The sequence below is a fragment of the Salmo salar genome, chromosome 26 (genome assembly GCF_965601325.2).
Source record: "Salmo salar chromosome 26, fSalSal1, whole genome shotgun sequence".
Classification (NCBI taxonomy): Eukaryota; Metazoa; Chordata; class Actinopteri; order Salmoniformes; family Salmonidae; genus Salmo; species Salmo salar.
In genome coordinates this window covers 34,552,501-34,575,000 of record NC_138316.1, presented here as the reverse complement: position 1 = coordinate 34,575,000, position 22,500 = coordinate 34,552,501, and the positions used below count along the sequence as shown (strand labels likewise).

General features: G+C 42.5%; 1 protein-coding gene across 3 annotated transcripts in view; it reads right to left on the bottom strand.

Annotated features, from left to right (window-relative positions):
• Positions 1-22,500, bottom strand: part of LOC106587169 (secretogranin-3) — a 54,353-nt gene that overhangs the window by 5,132 nt on the left and 26,721 nt on the right. For all 3 annotated transcript variants that reach the window (XM_045709010.2, XM_082969658.1, XM_045709009.2), the window contains 3 exons: positions 6,413-6,496; positions 5,472-5,585; positions 3,990-4,079 (listed from right to left, as the gene is read on the bottom strand). In XM_045709010.2, coding sequence (XP_045564966.1) covers positions 3,990-4,079; positions 5,472-5,585; positions 6,413-6,496 — 288 coding nt within the window. The remainder of the gene's footprint in view (positions 1-3,989; positions 4,080-5,471; positions 5,586-6,412; positions 6,497-22,500) is intronic.

Here is a 22,500-nt window from a genome sequence, read left to right as displayed (position 1 = left end):
TACAAACTGTTCCCTACACATTACAAACCATTCCCTACACATTACAAACAGTTCCCTACACATTACAAACCATTCCCTACACATTACAAACTGTTCCCTACACATTACAAACTGTTCCCTACACATTTACAAACCGTTCCCTACACATTACAATCTGTTCCCTACACATTTACAAACTGTTCCCTACACATTTACAAACTGTTCCCTACACATTACAAACCGTTCCCTACACATTACAATATGTTCCCTACACATTATAAACTGTTCCCTACACATTATAAACTGTTCCCTACACATTATAAACGGTTCCCTACACATTACAAACTGTTCCCTACACATTATAAATTGTTCCCTACACATTACAAACTGTTCCCTACACATTATAAATTGTTCCCTACACATTATAAACTGTTCCCTACACATTATAAACTGTTCCCTACACATTACAAACCATTCCCTACACATTACAAACTGTTCCCTACACATTACAAACTGTTCCCTACACATTACAAACTGTTCCCTACACATTACAAACCATTCCCTACACATTACAAACCATTCCCTGCACATTACAAACCATTCCCTACACATTACAAACTGTTCCCTACACATTATAAACTGTTCCCTACACATTACAAACCGTTCCCTGCACATTACAAACTGTTCCCTACACATTACAAACTGTTCCCTACACATTACAAACTGTTCCCTACACATTACAAACCGTTCCCTACACATTACAATCTGTTCCCTACACATTACAAACTGCTCCCTACATATTACAATCTCTTCCCTACACATTACAAACTGTTCACGGGGCTTTTGAGTGACTTCACAACTCATTTCCATAAGTGATCATATCTGGGTGAATAGATCTTCTGGTAAATACACAACAGTGTCAGTACCTGAGGAAAGCTCACTGGCATACTCAAACAGGAAGTGAAACCTGTTTCCTACTGTGTGTGTGATAGTGTGTGTTTTCCTCTGTGAGTAGCTCCATGTTGACAGGGCCCTGACTCTCTCTATTACCTCCCCGTCAGATGTCTCCTCTCTGCCATCAGTAAGGGCGAGAGGCCCCTCTCTTCCCAGACACCCACCGGACTGCCTGACCGGCATACTAATCAACCACAATGGGTACAGAGAGGAGACCTGCACTTTACACACACACAGTGGCAATGCATTACGTAGGGCAGGTGGGACGAGGCCCCTCCAAAATCCCGGAGATTTTCATGCAATTCTGTTATTTCATGTCACAACAATATACTGCATCATATCAGATAGAAAACTATTTTATGGGCCTCCCGACTGGCGAGGCGGTCTAAGACGTGCGTCACTACAGACCCGGATTCGATTCCAGGCTATATCACAACCGGCTGTGATCGGGAGTCCCATAGGGCGGTGCACAATTGGCCCAGCGTCATCCGGGTTAGGGGAGGGTTTGGCCGGGGGGGCTTTACTTGGCTCATCGCGCTCTAGCGACTCCTTGTGGTGGGCCGGGCGCCTGCAGGCTGACCTCGGTCATCAGTTGAACGGTGTTTCTTTCGACACATTGGTGCGGCTGGCTTCCAGGTTAAGTGGGCGGGTGTTAAGAAGTGCAGTTTGGCGCGTTATATTTCAGAGGATGCATGAGTCGACATTCACCTCTCGAGCCTGTTGGGGAGTTGCAGCGATGAGACAAGATCGTAATTGGGGAGAAAAGGGGGTAAAAATATATATTTTTTAAATTGCTTGATCTAATAAAGCATACACTGTTACTTTCCCATTGTATTGTCACTTTCCCATTGTATTGTTATTTTGGTACATTTTTGTTGAGTAAGGCAGCTCCAAAATGCAGCTATTTCAGTCTCGCTGAGAGGAGAGAGAGGAGTGAGAGGAGGGTGGAGAGAGAGGAGAGAGGAGAGAGAAGAGACAGGGGAGATAGGAGAGAGGATAGAGGAGAGAGAAGAGACAGGGGAGATAGGAGAGAGGATAGAGGAGAGAGAAGAGACAGGGGAGATAGGAGAGAGGATAGAGGAGAGAGAAGAGACAGGGGAGATAGGAGAGAGGATAGAGGAGAGAGAAGAGACAGGGGAGATAGGAGAGAGGATAGAGGAGAGAGAAGAGACAGGGGAGATAGGAGAGAGGATAGAGGAGAGAGAAGAGACAGGGGAGATAGGAGAGAGGATAGAGGAGAGAGAGGAGACAGGGGAGATAGGAGAGAGGATAGAGGAGAGAGAAGAGACAGGGGAGATAGGAGAGAGGATAGAGGAGAGAAAAGAGACAGGGGAGATAGGAGAGAGGATAGAGGAGAGAGAAGAGACAAGGGAGATAGGAGAGAGGATAGAGGAGAGAGAGGAGTGAGAGGAGGGTGGAGAGAGAGAGAGAGAGAAGAGAGAGAGAGGAGGAGAGAGGAGAGAGGACCGGCACTAAACACACACAGCCAAAATAAGTGGAGAGAGAGAGGAGAGAGCGAGAGAGAGATGATAGAGGAGAGAGAGAGATAGAGAGAGAGAGACAGAGAGAGAGAGAGAGAGAGAGAGAGAGAGAGAGGATAGAGTAGACAGAAAAAGAGAGAGAAGGACCTGCAAAGACACACAGCCAAAAGAGGAGAGTATACTGTATATATAGAGAGGAGATGTATCAAGCATCTCAGGGTAGGAGTACTTTTTCCCTGTCCATGTAATCATATTCTTTGTGATTTAAAAGGGAGAACTGATCCCTAATCAGCACTCCTACTCTTAGGTGATTGATAAATACGGTCCCTGGACAGTACACTCAGGAGAGAGAAAATACACTCACCATAAGAATATCCTAAACATATCTATAGCTAATTATACCTCCAATATAAAAACAAACTATATCTAAGTGTCTGTCTTTATGGCTGTACAATAGACAATTGATTGGTTATTTAGGAGGTCCCAGTGGTCCTCCACACCAGACAGTTGGACTGGGCTGGTCTCATAACAATGCATAGACTAGCCTCATTAACATTTCATAGTCTTCTACTCAATTAACCACCAATGGGAACTGACGGAACACTTGGCTGACCGAATCAGCTTCACTCTTATTGACCAGTGGATGTCTACAGTATTACATTAAGTAAATGAAACAATGGCTGATAGTTACAGTGTCATAACCAGGAAATGTTCTGGTCTGGGTCCTCTGCTGTGAGGGTTGATGAGGGTAACTGGGAGTGGATACACACACGCACGCACATGCACATGCACACACACATCACATCCCAGTAATTAGGGCAGCAGACTCCTCAAATCTGTGTCCCAGTTCCAAATGGCATCCTATTCCTATTCCCTCGCCACCATGGCCTTTTTTGCCTTTACCTCCCTTATCTCACCTCATTTGCTCACTTTGTATATAGACTTATTTTTCTACTATATTATTGACTGTATGTTTGTTTTACTCCATGTGTAACTCTGTGTTGTTGTTTGTGTCGCACTGCTTTGCTTTATCTTGGCCAGGTCACAGTTGTAAATGAGAACTTGTTCTCAACTTGCCTACCTGGTTAAATAAAGGTGAAATAACAAAAAAAAAATTTAATGGAGTGCACTACTTTTGACCAAGGCCCATAGGGTAGTGCTAGTAGTGCACTATATAGGGAATAATGTGCCATTTGGGATGCATGCCAAGCCTCATCCATATTCATGAGGTGTGGGGGTAACGCATCACCCACCACGCTTATTTTAATTGCAAATCCAGCTGGACAAAGCAGACTTTAATTTAACTATTCTTCAGTGTGTCGCTACAGACTTATCTGTGACCAGACACAGTTTGCAGTAGGAGGAGGGCGGGCGTGTGTGTATGTGTGTGTGAGTGTGTGTGTGTACTAATGTGAGCAAGTGAGCAGACACAAAACAATATTTTTTTTAATGATTCGAATTTAACAGTAGATATTGAACTCAAAAAGGTTTAAAAAGATAGACAAGTGTTATATTATCAGCTATGCATGGTGTTTTAGAAATGTGCAACTCTCTCTCTCTCTCTCTCTCTCTCACCGTCTTTGCCCTCGTCTTTGTTGTGTTTCTTCAGCCACTCAATGTTCTTCCTGATGGCTTCCAAGTAGATCTCAGACTTGCCTGGGTGATCTAAAAGAGAGAGAGAGAGAGAGAGAGAGAGAGAGAGAGAGAGAGAGAGAGAGAGAGAGACACACAGACAGACAGACAGACAGACAGACAGACAGACAGACAGACAGACAGACAGACAGACAGACAGACAGACAGACAGACAGACAGACAGACAGACAGACAGACAGACAGACAGACAGACAGACAGACAGACAGACAGACAGACAGACAGACAGACAGACAGACAGACAGACAGACAGAAAGAGACAGAGGGACAGAGAGACAGGAAGGGAGAGAGAAAGAAAGAAAGAAAGAAAGAAAGAAAGAAAGAAAGAAAGAAAGAAAGAAAGAAAGAAAGAAAGAAAGAAAGAAAGAGAGAGAGCGAGCGAGAGAAAGGGAGAAAGAGAGAAAGAAAGAGAGAGAGACAGACAGAAAGAGAGCGAGACAGAAAGAGACAGAGGGACAGAGAGACATGAAGGAATTAAGAAAGAAAGAAAGAAAGAAAGAAAGAAAGAGAGAGAGAGAGAGAGCGAGCGAGAGAAAGAAAGAAAGAAAGAAAGAGAGAAAGAAAGAGAGAGACAGACAAGACAGAAAGAGAGCGAGACAGAAAGAGACAGAGAGACAGGAAGGGAGAGAGAGAGAAAGAAAGAAAGAAAGAAAGAAAGAAAGAAAGAGAGAGAGAGAGAGAGCGAGCGAGAGAAAGGGAGAAAGAGAGAAAGAAAGAGAGAGGGAGAAAGATAATTGTCAGTTATGATGGGATACACTTCTCTGTCTTCATAGCCTTTCAATCCCAGGCCGATATTGAAATAGTTTCTACTATTTAGGTGGCTTTCATTTTGGGTCTATATTACAGTCTTATAGCAGGTATTTTGGGTCTATATTAATTACAGTCTCATGTTGCCCTCAAATGCTCGCAAGTGGGAAATACGAGGTTCCAACTGGGTTCTAACCACTTGAAGGACCCTCACAAGTTCGGCATTCTGTGTGTATATGACATTCTTATAGAGCCATTTTGGTGCTAGATGTTGATATAGTAATGTACTGAGGTCTGTTCAACAAGGGAAATAGTTTGCGAGCGTTGGATAACGTTAGCTAATAAATTTCCATTTGTTTTTTGTTAGCTGCGACCGTTCGCTAATGTTAACGAACAGTCTGAGAAGATAGTGTGTGGCAAACGTAAGTGTCTGTTTCGTGTCTAAACTGACGCTAAAAATAATCAAGGGGCTATGTAGACTTTCTACTATATTTAGTAGGAATAGCTAAGTCAATTTCAGTTTGAATTTTGTTGCTAAAAAGACAGTAATCCTTACAAAAAGTAGCAGTTTGATGTTTATTCGTAACATTTTGAAATGTTCATTAAAATTGTTACTCTGGTAACATGTTCGCTGCAAACAGAATCCTTCTTGAACTCGCCTCTGGCCTCAGTGGACGGCGCTTCTTCCTTGGTTGAGTCTTTCAGGTTCTCATACTCCTTCTGCATCTTGGCCGCCTCTGCCTTGGTGTTGTCATCGTCCTCTGGGGTCTTCCCTGCCACACAGACACAACAACAGACAGTTACCACCAACCAAACTCAACCCAAACCCAAACCCAACCCAACCCCACCACACCACACCACACCACACCCAACCCAACCCAACCCCACCACACCTAACCCAACCTAACCTAACCTAACCTAACCTAACCTAACCTAACCTAACCCCACCACACCACACCCACCCACCCAACCCAACCCAACCCAACCTAACCTAACCTAACTCCACCACACCCAACCCAACCCCACCACACCCAACCTAACCCAACCTAACCCCACCCCACCACACCCAACCGAACCTACCTAACCTAACCTAACCTAACCTAACCTAACCTAACCTAACCTAACCTAACCCCACCCCACCCAACCCAAACCCAAACCCAACCCAACCCCACCACACCCAACCTAACCCCACCCCATCACACCCAACCCCACCCCACCACACCACACCCAACCCCACCACGCCACACCCAACCCAACCTCAGCACACCCAACCCAACCCCACCCCACCACATCCAACCCCACCACACCCAATCCAACCCAACACAACCCCACCACACCCAACCAAACCCCACCACACCCAACCCAACCTTAAAGGGGAAGTTCAGTACTACACAACCTGTCTGAGCAAAGTACCTTAACCTTAACATTACATTTACCTTTACCATAACCATACAGAAAAATAAACAAATCCAGAAGGGAATAATGAAAAGTACAGCGACTGTAGATTTACCTGACACTAGTCACAGAGCCACCGCAAGGTCAATCAGGTGGAACGATATGAATAGGACAGGTCACTCCATAGTGACTGGGAGATATTTACCAGTAGGAGGGATGATGCCAGGGATCCCCAGTGTTTTCCCCAGCTTATTCTTGGTCTGCAGAGCGATCATAGCATCCAGGTTCTCTACAGGAGGATAGACATATAGAGGTTAGACAGGTCTCCACAACACCACTCATTCAGTATACAATCTATATTCTCTATTTATACGTTCTACTTTTTCCTTCCTTCTAGCTCTCCCCTGCTCTACCTCTCTCCTCTTTTTCCACAGCCCTACCCATTATTTACTATATTCTCTATTTCTGTTCCTCTCTTTCTTTCCTATCTCTTCTACACTCCCATTTCTCTACCGTTCCCTCTCTCTTTCCTCTTTTTCATTCAAGAACACCACTCATTATACTATGAGGGTCCTGATTCCAGAACACCACTCATTATACTATGAGGGTTCTGATTACAGAACACCACTCATTATACTATGAGGGTTCTGATTCCAGAACACCACTCATTATACTATGAGGGTCCTGATTCCAGAACACCACTCATTATACTATGAGGGTTCTGATTCCAGAACACCACTCATTATACTATGAGGGTTCTGATTCCAGAACACCACTCATTATACTATGAGGGTTCTGATTCCAGAACACCACTCATTATACTATGAGGGTTCTTATTCCAGAACACCACTCATTATACCATGAGGGTTCTGATTCCAGAACACCACTCATTATACTATGAGGGTCCTGATTACAGAACACCACTCATTATACTATGAGGGTTCTGATTCCAGAACACCACTCATTATACTATGAGGGTTCTGATTCCGGAACACCACTCATTATACTATGAGGGTCCTGATTACAGAACACCACTCATTATACTATGAGGGTTCTGATTACAGAACACCACTCATTATACTATGAGGGTTCTGATTACGGAACACCACTCATTATACCATGAGGGTTCTGATTCCAGAACACCACTCATTATACTATGAGGGTCCTGATTACGGAACACCACTCATTATACTATGAGGGTCCTGATTCCGGAACACCACTCATTATACTATGAGGGTTCTGATTACGGAACACCACTCATTATACTATGAGGGTTCTGATTACGGAACACCACTCATTATACTATGAGGGTCCTGATTCCGGAACACCACTCATTATACCATGAGGGTTCTGATTCCGGAACACCACTCATTATACTATGAGGGTCCTGATTCCGGAACACCACTCATTATACCATGAGGGTTCTGATTCCGGAACACCACTCATTATACCATGAGGGTTCTGATTCCGGAACACCACTCATTATACTATGAGGGTTCTGATTCCGGAACACCACTCATTATACCATGAGGGTTCTGATTACGGAACACCACTCATTATACCATGAGGGTTCTGATTCCGGAACACCACTCATTATACTATGAGGGTCCTGATTCCGGAACACCACTCATTATACCATGAGGGTTCTGATTCCGGAACACCACTCATTATACTATGAGGGTCCTGATTACGGAACACCACTCATTATACCATGAGGGTTCTGATTCCGGAACACCACTCATTATACTATGAGGGTCCTGATTACGGAACACCACTCATTATACCATGAGGGTTCTGATTCCGGAACACCACTCATTATACTATGAGGGTCCTGATTCCGGAACACCACTCATTATACCATGAGGGTCCTGATTCCGGAACACCACTCATTATACGGGGCGATCGGACCCCCCCGGGGTCCTGATTCCGGAACACCACTCATTATACCATGAGGGTTCTGATTCCTGAACACCACTCATTATACTATGAGGGTTCTGATTACAGAACACCACTCATTATACTATGAGGGTTCTGATTACAGAACACCACTCATTATACCATGAGGGTTCTGATTACAGAACACCACTCATTATACTATGAGGGTTCTGATTACAGAACACCACTCATTATACCATGAGGGTTCTGATTACAGAACACCACTCATTATACTATGAGGGTTCTGATTCCAGAACACCACTCATTATACCATGAGGGTCCTGATTACAGAACACCACTCATTATACTATGAGGGTTCTGATTCCAGAACACCACTCATTATACTATGAGGGTCCTGATTCCAGAACACCACTCATTATACTATGAGGGTTCTGATTACAGAACACCACTCATTATACTATGAGGGTCCTGATTCCAGAACACCACTCATTATACTATGAGGGTCCTGATTCCAGAACACCACTCATTATACTATGAGGGTTCTGATTCCAAAACACCACTCATTATACTATGAGGGTTCTGATTCCAGAACACCACTCATTATACTATGAGGGTTCTGATTACAGAACACCACTCATTATACTATGAGGGTTCTGATTCCAGAACACCACTCATTATACCATGAGGGTTCTGATTACAGAACACCACTCATTATACCATGAGGGTTCTGATTACAGAACACCACTCATTATACCATGAGGGCGTTCGCCCCTCCGAGGGTTCGACAGAACACCACTCATTATACTATGAGGGTTCTGATTACAGAACACCACTCATTATACCATGAGGGTTCTGATTCCAGAACACCACTCATTATACCTGAGGGTCCGACGCCCCCCGGGGTTCTGATTACAGAACACCACTCATTATACCATGAGGGTTCTGATTCCAGAACACCACTCATTATACTATGAGGGTTCTGATTCAGCACCCCCCGAGGGCGACAGCCCACTCATTATACTATGAGGGTCCTGATTCCAGAACACCACTCATTATACTATGAGGGTTCTGATTCGCACCCCCGAGGGCCGACCAGCCCACTCATTATACTATGAGGGTTCTGATTACAGCCCCTCCGAGGGCCGACCAGCCCACTCATTATACTATGAGGGTTCTGATTACAGAACACCACTCATTATACTATGAGGGTCCTGATTCCAGAACACCACTCATTATACTATGAGGGTCCTGATTCCAGAACACCACTCATTATACTATGAGGGTTCTGATTCCAAAACACCACTCATTATACTATGAGGGTTCTGATTCCAGAACACCACTCATTATACTATGAGGGTTCTGATTACAGAACACCACTCATTATACTATGAGGGTTCTGATTACAGAACACCACTCATTATACCATGAGGGTTCTGATTACAGAACACCACTCATTATACTATGAGGGTTCTGATTACAGAACACCACTCATTATACTATGAGGGTCCTGATTCCAGAACACCACTCATTATACTATGAGGGTTCTGATTACAGAACACCACTCATTATACCATGAGGGTTCTGATTCCAGAACACCACTCATTATACTATGAGGGTTCTGATTACAGAACACCACTCATTATACCATGAGGGTTCTGATTCCAGAACACCACTCATTATACTATGAGGGTTCTGATTACAGAACAGCACTCATTATACTATGAGGGTCCTGATTCCAGAACACCACTCATTATACTATGAGGGTTCTGATTACAGAACACCACTCATTATACTATGAGGGTCCTGATTCCAGAACACCACTCATTATACTATGAGGGTCCTGATTCCAGAACACCACTCATTATACTATGAGGGTTCTGATTCCAAAACACCACTCATTATACTATGAGGGTTCTGATTCCAGAACACCACTCATTATACTATGAGGGTTCTGATTACAGAACACCACTCATTATACTATGAGGGTTCTGATTACAGAACACCACTCATTATACCATGAGGGTTCTGATTACAGAACACCACTCATTATACTATGAGGGTTCTGATTACAGAACACCACTCATTATACTATGAGGGTCCTGATTACAGAACACCACTCATTATACTATGAGGGTTCTGATTACAGAACACCACTCATTATACCATGAGGGTTCTGATTCCAGAACACCACTCATTATACTATGAGGGTCCTGATTCCAGAACACCACTCATTATACCATGAGGGTTCTGATTCCAGAACACCACTCATTATACTATGAGGGTCCTGATTCCAGAACACCACTCATTATACTATGAGGGTTCTGATTCCAGAACACCACTCATTATACTATGAGGGTCCTGATTACAGAACACCACTCATTATACTATGAGGGTTCTGATTCCAGAACACCACTCATTATACTATGAGGGTTCTGATTCCAGAACACCACTCATTATACTATGAGGGTTCTGATTCCAGAACACCACTCATTATACCATGAGGGTTCTGATTACAGAACACCACTCATTATACTATGAGGGTTCTGATTCCAGAACACCACTCATTATACCATGAGGGTTCTGATTACAGAACACCACTCATTATACCATGAGGGTTCTGATTCCAGAACACCACTCATTATACTATGAGGGTCCTGATTCCAGAACACCACTCATTATACTATGAGGGTCCTGATTACAGAACACCACTCATTATACTATGAGGGTTCTGATTACGGAACACCACTCATTATACTATGAGGGTTCTGATTCCAGAACACCACTCATTATACCATGAGGGTTCTGATTACAGAACACCACTCATTATACCATGAGGGTTCTGATTACAGAACACCACTCATTATACTATGAGGGTTCTGATTACAGAACACCACTCATTATACTATGAGGGTTCTGATTCCAGAACACCACTCATTATACCATGAGGGTCCTGATTACAGAACACCACTCATTATACTATGAGGGTTCTGATTCCAGAACACCACTCATTATACTATGAGGGTTCTGATTACAGAACACCACTCATTATACTATGAGGGTTCTGATTACAGAACACCACTCATTATACTATGAGGGTCCTGATTCCAGAACACCACTCATTATACTATGAGGGTTCTGATTACAGAACACCACTCATTATACTATGAGGGTTCTGATTACAGAACACCACTCATTATACTATGAGGGTTCTGATTCCAGAACACCACTCATTATACTATGAGGGTTCTGATTCCAGAACACCACTCATTATACCATGAGGGTTCTGATTACAGAACACCACTCATTATACTATGAGGGTTCTGATTCCAGAACACCACTCATTATACCATGAGGGTTCTGATTACAGAACACCACTCATTATACTATGAGGGTTCTGATTCCAGAACACCACTCATTATACCATGAGGGTTCTGATTACAGAACACCACTCATTATACTATGAGGGTTCTGATTACAGAACACCACTCATTATACTATGAGGGTCCTGATTCCAGAACACCACTCATTATACTATGAGGGTTCTGATTCCAGAACACCACTCATTATACTATGAGGGTCCTGATTACAGAACACCACTCATTATACTATGAGGGTCCTGATTCCAGAACACCACTCATTATACTATGAGGGTTCTGATTACAGAACACCACTCATTATACTATGAGGGTTCTGATTCCAGAACACCACTCATTATACTATGAGGGTTCTGATTCCAGAACACCACTCATTATACTATGAGGGTTCTGATTCCAGAACACCACTCATTATACTATGAGGGTTCTGATTACAGAACACCACTCATTATACTATGAGGGTCCTGATTACAGAACACCACTCATTATACTATGAGGGTTCTGATTCATGTTTTGAACAGACATTGCATGTCTAGTAGCCAGCTGAACTGTCAAGTTAATACTGAAGACAGCTGTGCTGTTCTGTGAAATGGCAAGTTCAGAGAGCTTTCTCATTGTCACTTTCACTTCCATCCTCTCTCTCCCTCTCTCTCCCTCTCCCTCTCTCCCTCTCTCTCCCTTTCTACGGTAGAGATGACGCTGTGTCACAGCCCCCATGTCTTGCTGTTTGTGACCTTTACCCCTCCCTCCCTCTATCTCTATCTTTCTCGCTCTTTCACTTTCTCTCTATCCTTTATCTCCCTAAGGCAGATCATTTGTGTGTAATAGAGGTGACTCATCCCTATCCACAATTATGGGTCACTGAGGACACAATGGCCCGTTGTCTGGCAACCCGTAATTCCATCCCCACGTCTCCACGGAACCTAAATATAATGTCGTTGGGGTTGCCAAGGAAACCCCTGTCTATAATTTAATGTATTCAATTTAGTCGTTATTATCGTTGTGTGTTATCTTTGACCTGCTGTCTAAACGACACAAGTCACTGAGCCATCATGAAGTCAATCAAGTGGAAGGATATGAAAAGGACATGTCACTCCATAGCAACACACGTAGATACATTACAACATGACGCACCAGGGTAAAGTAGAGCCATATATAGCTGGAGATCTCAATACATAACTCTGGTGATTTTCTATCTAACATTAGTGGTATAATGAATGTAAAGGGGTCTCCATAAATGTTGTGATGACAGTAAATGAGGTGGTATCTGAGTATTGGTGATGTTGGTGCTGTGTGAGGTTCTCAGCAGGAAGTCAATAGCTGATCAGAGGTTATTACCGGAAGTATTGATTGGTTGTGTTAAATCTTGTATGAAAGGAACTGGTTGACCGGGATCTGTTATTGTGGTGGGGCATGCAACACACACCCACACACACACACACACACACACACACACACACACACACACACACACACACACACACACACACACACACACACACACACACACACACACACACACACACACCACACACACACAGACATGCACAAACAGACACACAAACAGAATATCTAAAAGTGTTCCACTACCTAGCATTACAAATCACTGACAGAAAACTTAAATACCTGTCTGTCTGCCTGTCTGCCTGCCTGCCTACCTGCCTGTCTGTTTGTCGGTAACTCACACTTAGCCGAAATGTCACAGAACGGTAAGAAAAAGGTGGAAAACCCCAGAACATCACAATGTGTGTGTGTGTGTGTGTGTGTGTGTGTGTGTGTGTGTGTGTGTGTGTGTGTGTGTGTGTGTGTGTGTGTGTGTGTGTGTGTGTGTGTGTGCTACCACCACCACCAGTCACATCCTGGATATAAACTGTACTATAGCTAATAAAACAGATAACACCCACCCCACTACCACCACCACCAGTCACATCCTGGATATAAACTGTAATATAGATAATAAAACAGATAACACCCACCCCACTACCACCACCACCAGTCACATCCTGGATATAAACTGTAATATAGATAATATAACAGATAACACCCACCCCCACTACCACCACCACCAGTCACATCCTGGATATAAACTGTAATATAGATAATAAAACAGATAACACCCACCCCACTACCACCACCACCAGTCACATCCTGGATATAAACTGTAATATAGATAATATAACAGATAACACCCACCCCACTACCACCACCACCAGTCACATCCTGGATATAAACTGTAATATAGATAATAAAACAGATAACACCCACCCCTACTACCACCTCCACCAGTCACATCCTGGATATAAACTGTAATATAGATAATAAAACAGATAACATCCACCCCACTACCACCACCACCAGTCACATCCTGCATATAAACTGTAATATAGATAATAAAACAGATAACACCCACCCCACTACCACCACCACCAGTCACATCCTGGATATAAACTGTACTATAGATAATAAAACAGATAACACCCACCCCCACTACCACAACCACCAGTCACATCCTGGATATAAACTGTACTATAGATAATAAAACAGATAACACCCACCCCACTACCACCACCACCAGTCACATCCTGGATATAAACTGTAATATAGATAACATAACAGATAACACCCACCCCCACTACCACCACCACCAGTCACATCCTGGATATAAACTGTAATATAGATAATAAAACAGATAACACCCACCCCACTACCACCACCACCAGTCACATCCTGGATATAAACTGTAATATAGATAATAAAACAGATAACACCCACCCCACTACCACCACCAACAGTCACATCCTGGATATAAACTGTAATATAGATAATAAAACAGATAACACCCACCCCACTACCACCACCACCAGTCACATCCTGGATATAAACTGTACTATAGATAATAAAACAGATAACATCCACCCCACTACCACCACCACCAGTCACATCCTGGATATAAACTGTAATATAGATAATAAAACAGATAACACCCACCCCACTACCACCACAACCAGTCACATCCTGGATATAAACTGTAATATAGATAATAAAACAGATAACACCCACCCCACTACCACCTCCACCAGTCACATCCTGGATATAAACTGTACTATAGATAATAAAACAGATAACACCCACCCCCACTACCACCACCACCAGTCACATCCTGGATATAAACTGTAATATAGATAATATAACAGATAACACCCACCCCACTACCACCACCACCAGTCACATCCTGGATATAAACTGTAATATAGATAATAAAACAGATAACACCCACCCCACTACCACCACCACCAGTCACATCCTGGATATAAACTGTAATATAGATAATATAACAGATAACACCCACCCCACTACCACCACCACCAGTCACATCCTGGATATAAACTGTACTATAGATAATAAAACAGATAACACCCACCCCACTACCACCACCACCAGTCACATCCTGGATATAAACTGTACTATAGATAATAAAACAGATAACATCCACCCCACTACCACCACCACCAGTCACATCCTGGATATAAACTGTAATATAGATAATAAAACAGATAACACCCACCCCACTACCACCACCACCAGTCACATCCTGGATATAAACTGTACTATAGACAATATAACAGATAACACCCACCCCCACTACCACCTCCGCCAGTCACATCCTGGATATAAACTGTACTATAGATAATATAACAGATAACACCCACCCCACTACCACCACCACCAGTCACATCCTGGATATAAACTGTAATATAGATAATAAAACAGATAACACCCACCCCACTACCACCACCACCAGTCACATCCTGGATATAAACTGTAATATAGATAATAAAACAGATAACACCCACCCCTCTACCACCTCCACCAGTCACATCCTGGATATAAACTGTAATATAGATAATATAACAGATAACACCCACCCCACTACCACCACCACCAGTCACATCCTGGATATAAACTGTACTATAGATAATATAACAGATAACACCCACCCCCACTACCACCTCCACCAGTCACATCCTGGATATAAACTGTACTATAGATAATAAAACAGATAACACCCACCCCACTACCACCACCACCAGTCACATCCTGGATATAAACTGTAATATAGATAATAAAACAGATAACACCCACCCCACTACCACCACCACCAGTCACATCCTGGATATAAACTGTAATATAGATAATATAACAGATAACACCCACCCCACTACCACCACCACCAGTCACATCCTGGATATAAACTGTAATATAGATAATAAAACAGATAACACCCACCCCCACTACCACCACCACCAGTCACATCCTGGATATAAACTGTAATATAGATAATAAAACAGATAACACCCACCCCACTACCACCACAACCAGTCACATCCTGGATATAAACTGTAATATAGATAATAAAACAGATAACACCCACCCCACTACCACCTCCACCAGTCACATCCTGGATATAAACTGTACTATAGATAATAAAACAGATAACACCCACCCCCACTACCACCACCACCAGTCACATCCTGGATATAAACTGTAATATAGATAATATAACAGATAACACCCACCCCACTACCACCACCACCAGTCACATCCTGGATATAAACTGTAATATAGATAATAAAACAGATAACACCCACCCCACTACCACCACCACCAGTCACATCCTGGATATAAACTGTAATATAGATAATATAACAGATAACACCCACCCCACTACCACCACCACCAGTCACATCCTGGATATAAACTGTACTATAGATAATAAAACAGATAACACCCACCCCACTACCACCACCACCAGTCACATCCTGGATATAAACTGTACTATAGATAATAAAACAGATAACATCCACCCCACTACCACCACCACCAGTCACATCCTGGATATAAACTGTAATATAGATAATAAAACAGATAACACCCACCCCACTACCACCACCACCAGTCACATCCTGGATATAAACTGTACTATAGATAATAAAACAGATAACACCCACCCCACTACCACCACCACCAGTCACATCCTGGATATAAACTGTAATATAGATAATATAACAGATAACACCCACCCCTCTACCACCACCACCAGTCACATCCTGGATATAAACTGTACTATAGATAATATAACAGATAACACCCACCCCACGACCACCACCACCAGTCACATCCTGGATATAAACTGTAATATAGATAATAAAACAGATAACACCCACCCCACTACCACCACCACCAGTCACATCCTGGATATAAACTGTAATATAGATAATAAAACAGATAACACCCACCCCCACTACCACCACCACCAGTCACATCCTGGATATAAACTGTACTATAGATAATAAAACAGATAACACCCACCCCACTACCACCTCCACCAGTCACATCCTGGATATAAACTGTACTATAGATAATAAAACAGATAACACCCACCCCCACTACCACCACCACCAGTCACATCCTGGATATAAACTGTACTATAGATAATAAAACAGATAACACCCACCCCTCTACCACCTCCACCAGTCACATCCTGGATATAAACTGTAATATAGATAATAAAACAGATAACATCCACCCCACTACCACCACCACCAGTCACATCCTGGATATAAACTGTAATATAGATAATAAAACAGATAACACCCACCCCACTACCACCACCACCAGTCACATCCTGGATATAAACTGTAATATAGATAATAAAACAGATAACATCCACCCCACTACCACCACCACCAGTCACATCCTGGATATAAACTGTAATATAGATAATAAAACAGATAACACCCACCCCACTACCACCACCACCAGTCACATCCTGGATATAAACTGTAATATAGATAATAAAACAGATAACACCCACCCCTACTACCACCTCCACCAGTCACATCCTGGATATAAACTGTAATATAGATAATAAAACAGATAACATCCACCCCACTACCACCACCACCAGTCACATCCTGCATATAAACTGTAATATAGATAATAAAACAGATAACACCCACCCCACTACCACCACCACCAGTCACATCCTGGATATAAACTGTACTATAGATAATAAAACAGATAACACCCACCCCCACTACCACAACCACCAGTCACATCCTGGATATAAACTGTACTATAGATAATAAAACAGATAACACCCACCCCACTACCACCACCACCAGTCACATCCTGGATATAAACTGTAATATAGATAACATAACAGATAACACCCACCCCCACTACCACAACCACCAGTCACATCCTGGATATAAACTGTAATATAGATAATAAAACAGATAACACCCACCCCACTACCACCACCACCAGTCACATCCTGGATATAAACTGTAATATAGATAATAAAACAGATAACACCCACCCCACTACCACCTCCACCAGTCACATCCTGGATATAAACTGTAATATAGATAATAAAACAGATAACATCCACCCCACTACCACCACCACCAGTCACATCCTGGATATAAACTGTAATATAGATAATAAAACAGATAACACCCACCCCACTACCACCACCACCAGTCACATCCTGGATATAAACTGTAATATAGATAATAAAACAGATAACACCCACCCCACTACCACCACCACCAGTCACATCCTGGATATAAACTGTAATATAGATAATAAAACAGATAACACCCACCCCACTACCACCTCCACCAGTCACATCCTGGATATAAACTGTACTATAGATAATAAAACAGATAACACCCACCCCCACTACCACCACCACCAGTCACATCCTGGATATAAACTGTAATATAGATAATATAACAGATAACACCCACCCCACTACCACCACCACCAGTCACATCCTGGATATAAACTGTAATATAGATAATAAAACAGATAACACCCACCCCACTACCACCACCACCAGTCACATCCTGGATATAAACTGTAATATAGATAATATAACAGATAACACCCACCCCACTACCACCACCACCAGTCACATCCTGGATATAAACTGTACTATAGATAATAAAACAGATAACACCCACCCCACTACCACCACCACCAGTCACATCCTGGATATAAACTGTACTATAGATAATAAAACAGATAACATCCACCCCACTACCACCACCACCAGTCACATCCTGGATATAAACTGTAATATAGATAATAAAACAGATAACACCCACCCCACTACCACCACCACCAGTCACATCCTGGATATAAACTGTACTATAGATAATATAACAGATAACACCCACCCCCACTACCACCTCCGCCAGTCACATCCTGGATATAAACTGTACTATAGATAATATAACAGATAACACCCACCCCACTACCACCACCACCAGTCACATCCTGGATATAAACTGTAATATAGATAATAAAACAGATAACACCCACCCCACTACCACCTCCACCAGTCACATCCTGGATATAAACTGTAATATAGATAATATAGACAGATATACACCCACCGATAACACCCACCCCACTACCACCACCACCAGTCACATCCTGGATATAAACTGTAATATAGATAATAAAACAGATAACACCCACCCCACTACCACCTCCACCAGTCACATCCTGGATATAAACTGTAATATAGATAATAAAACAGACAACACCCACCCCTCTACCACCTCCACCAGTCACATCCTGGATATAAACTGTAATATAGATAATATAACAGATAACACCCACCCCACTACCACCACCACCAGTCACATCCTGGATATAAACTGTACTATAGATAATATAACAGATAACACCCACCCCCACTACCACCTCCACCAGTCACATCCTGGATATAAACTGTACTATAGATAATAAAACAGATAACACCCACCCCACTACCACCACCACCAGTCACATCCTGGATATAAACTGTAATATAGATAATAAAACAGATAACACCCACCCCACTACCACCACCACCAGTCACATCCTGGATATAAACTGTAATATAGATAATATAACAGATAACACCCACCCCACTACCACCACCACCAGTCACATCCTGGATATAAACTGTAATATAGATAATAAAACAGATAACACCCACCCCCACTACCACCACCACCAGTCACATCCTGGATATAAACTGTAATATAGATAATATAACAGATAACACCCACCCCTCTACCACCACCACCAGTCACATCCTGGATATAAACTGTACTATAGATAATATAACAGATAACACCCACCCCACGACCACCACCACCAGTCACATCCTGGATATAAACTGTAATATAGATAATAAAACAGATAACACCCACCCCACTACCACCACCACCAGTCACATCCTGGATATAAACTGTAATATAGATAATAAAACAGATAACACCCACCCCCACTACCACCACCACCAGTCACATCCTGGATATAAACTGTACTATAGATAATAAAACAGATAACACCCACCCCACTACCACCTCCACCAGTCACATCCTGGATATAAACTGTACTATAGATAATAAAACAGATAACACCCACCCCCACTACCACCACCACCAGTCACATCCTGGATATAAACTGTAATATAGATAATATAACAGATAACACCCACCCCACTACCACCACCACCAGTCACATCCTGGATATAAACTGTAATATAGATAATAAAACAGATAACACCCACCCCACTACCACCACCACCAGTCACATCCTGGATATAAACTGTAATATAGATAATATAACAGATAACACCCACCCCACTACCACCACCACCAGTCACATCCTGGATATAAACTGTACTATAGATAATAAAACAGATAACACCCACCCCACTACCACCACCACCACCAGTCACATCCTGGATATAAACTGTAATATAGATAATAAAACAGATAACACCCACCCCACTACCACCACCACCAGTCACATCCTGGATATAAACTGTAATATAGATAATAAAACAGATAACACCCACCCCACTACCACCACCACCAGTCACATCCTGGATATAAACTGTAATATAGATAATAAAACAGATAACACCCACCCCACTACCACCACCACCAGTCACATCCTGGATATAAACTGTAATATAGATAATAAAACAGATAACACCCACCCCACTACCACCACCACCAGTCACATCCTGGATATAAACTGTAATATAGATAATATAACAGATAACACCCACCCCCACTACCACCACCACCAGTCACATCCTGGATATAAACTGTAATATAGATAATAAAACAGATAACACCCACCCCCACTACCACCACCACCAGTCACATCCTGGATATAAACTGTAATATAGATAATAAAACAGATAACACCCACCCCACTACCACCACCACCAGTCACATCCTGGATATAAACTGTACTATAGATAATATAACAGATAACACCCACCCCACTACCACCACCACCAGTCACATCCTGGATATAAACTGTAATATAGATAATAAAACAGATAACACCCACCCCACTACCACCACCACCAGTCACATCCTGGATATAAACTGTAATATAGATAATAAAACAGATAACACCCACCCCACTACCACCACCACCAGTCACATCCTGGATATAAACTGTACTATAGATAATATAACAGATAACACCCACCCCCACTACCACCTCCACCAGTCACATCCTGGATATAAACTGTACTATAGATAATAAAACAGATAACACCCACCCCACTACCACCACCACCAGTCACATCCTGGATATAAACTGTAATATAGATAATAAAACAGATAACACCCACCCCACTACCACCACCACCAGTCACATCCTGGATATAAACTGTAATATAGATAATATAACAGATAACACCCACCCCACTACCACCACCACCAGTCACATCCTGGATATAAACTGTAATATAGAAAATAAAACAGATAACACCCACCCCCACTACCACCACCACCAGTCACATCCTGGATATAAACTGTAATATAGATAATATAACAGATAACACCCACCCCTCTACCACCACCACCAGTCACATCCTGGATATAAACTGTACTATAGATAATATAACAGATAACACCCACCCCACGACCACCACCACCAGTCACATCCTGGATATAAACTGTAATATAGATAATAAAACAGATAACACCCACCCCACTACCACCACCACCAGTCACATCCTGGATATAAACTGTAATATAGATAATAAAACAGATAACACCCACCCCCACTACCACCACCACCAGTCACATCCTGGATATAAACTGTACTATAGATAATAAAACAGATAACACCCACCCCACTACCACCTCCACCAGTCACATCCTGGATATAAACTGTACTATAGATAATAAAACAGATAACACCCACCCCCACTACCACCACCACCAGTCACATCCTGGATATAAACTGTAATATAGATAATATAACAGATAACACCCACCCCACTACCACCACCACCAGTCACATCCTGGATATAAACTGTAATATAGATAATAAAACAGATAACACCCACCCCACTACCACCACCACCAGTCACATCCTGGATATAAACTGTAATATAGATAATATAACAGATAACACCCACCCCACTACCACCACCACCAGTCACATCCTGGATATAAACTGTACTATAGATAATAAAACAGATAACACCCACCCCACTACCACCACCACCACCAGTCACATCCTGGATATAAACTGTAATATAGATAATAAAACAGATAACACCCACCCCACTACCACCACCACCAGTCACATCCTGGATATAAACTGTAATATAGATAATAAAACAGATAACACCCACCCCACTACCACCACCACCAGTCACATCCTGGATATAAACTGTAATATAGATAATAAAACAGATAACACCCACCCCACTACCACCACCACCAGTCACATCCTGGATATAAACTGTAATATAGATAATAAAACAGATAACACCCACCCCACTACCACCACCACCAGTCACATCCTGGATATAAACTGTAATATAGATAATAAAACAGATAACACCCACCCCACTACCACCACCACCAGTCACATCCTGGATATAAACTGTACTATAGATAATAAAACAGATAACACCCAC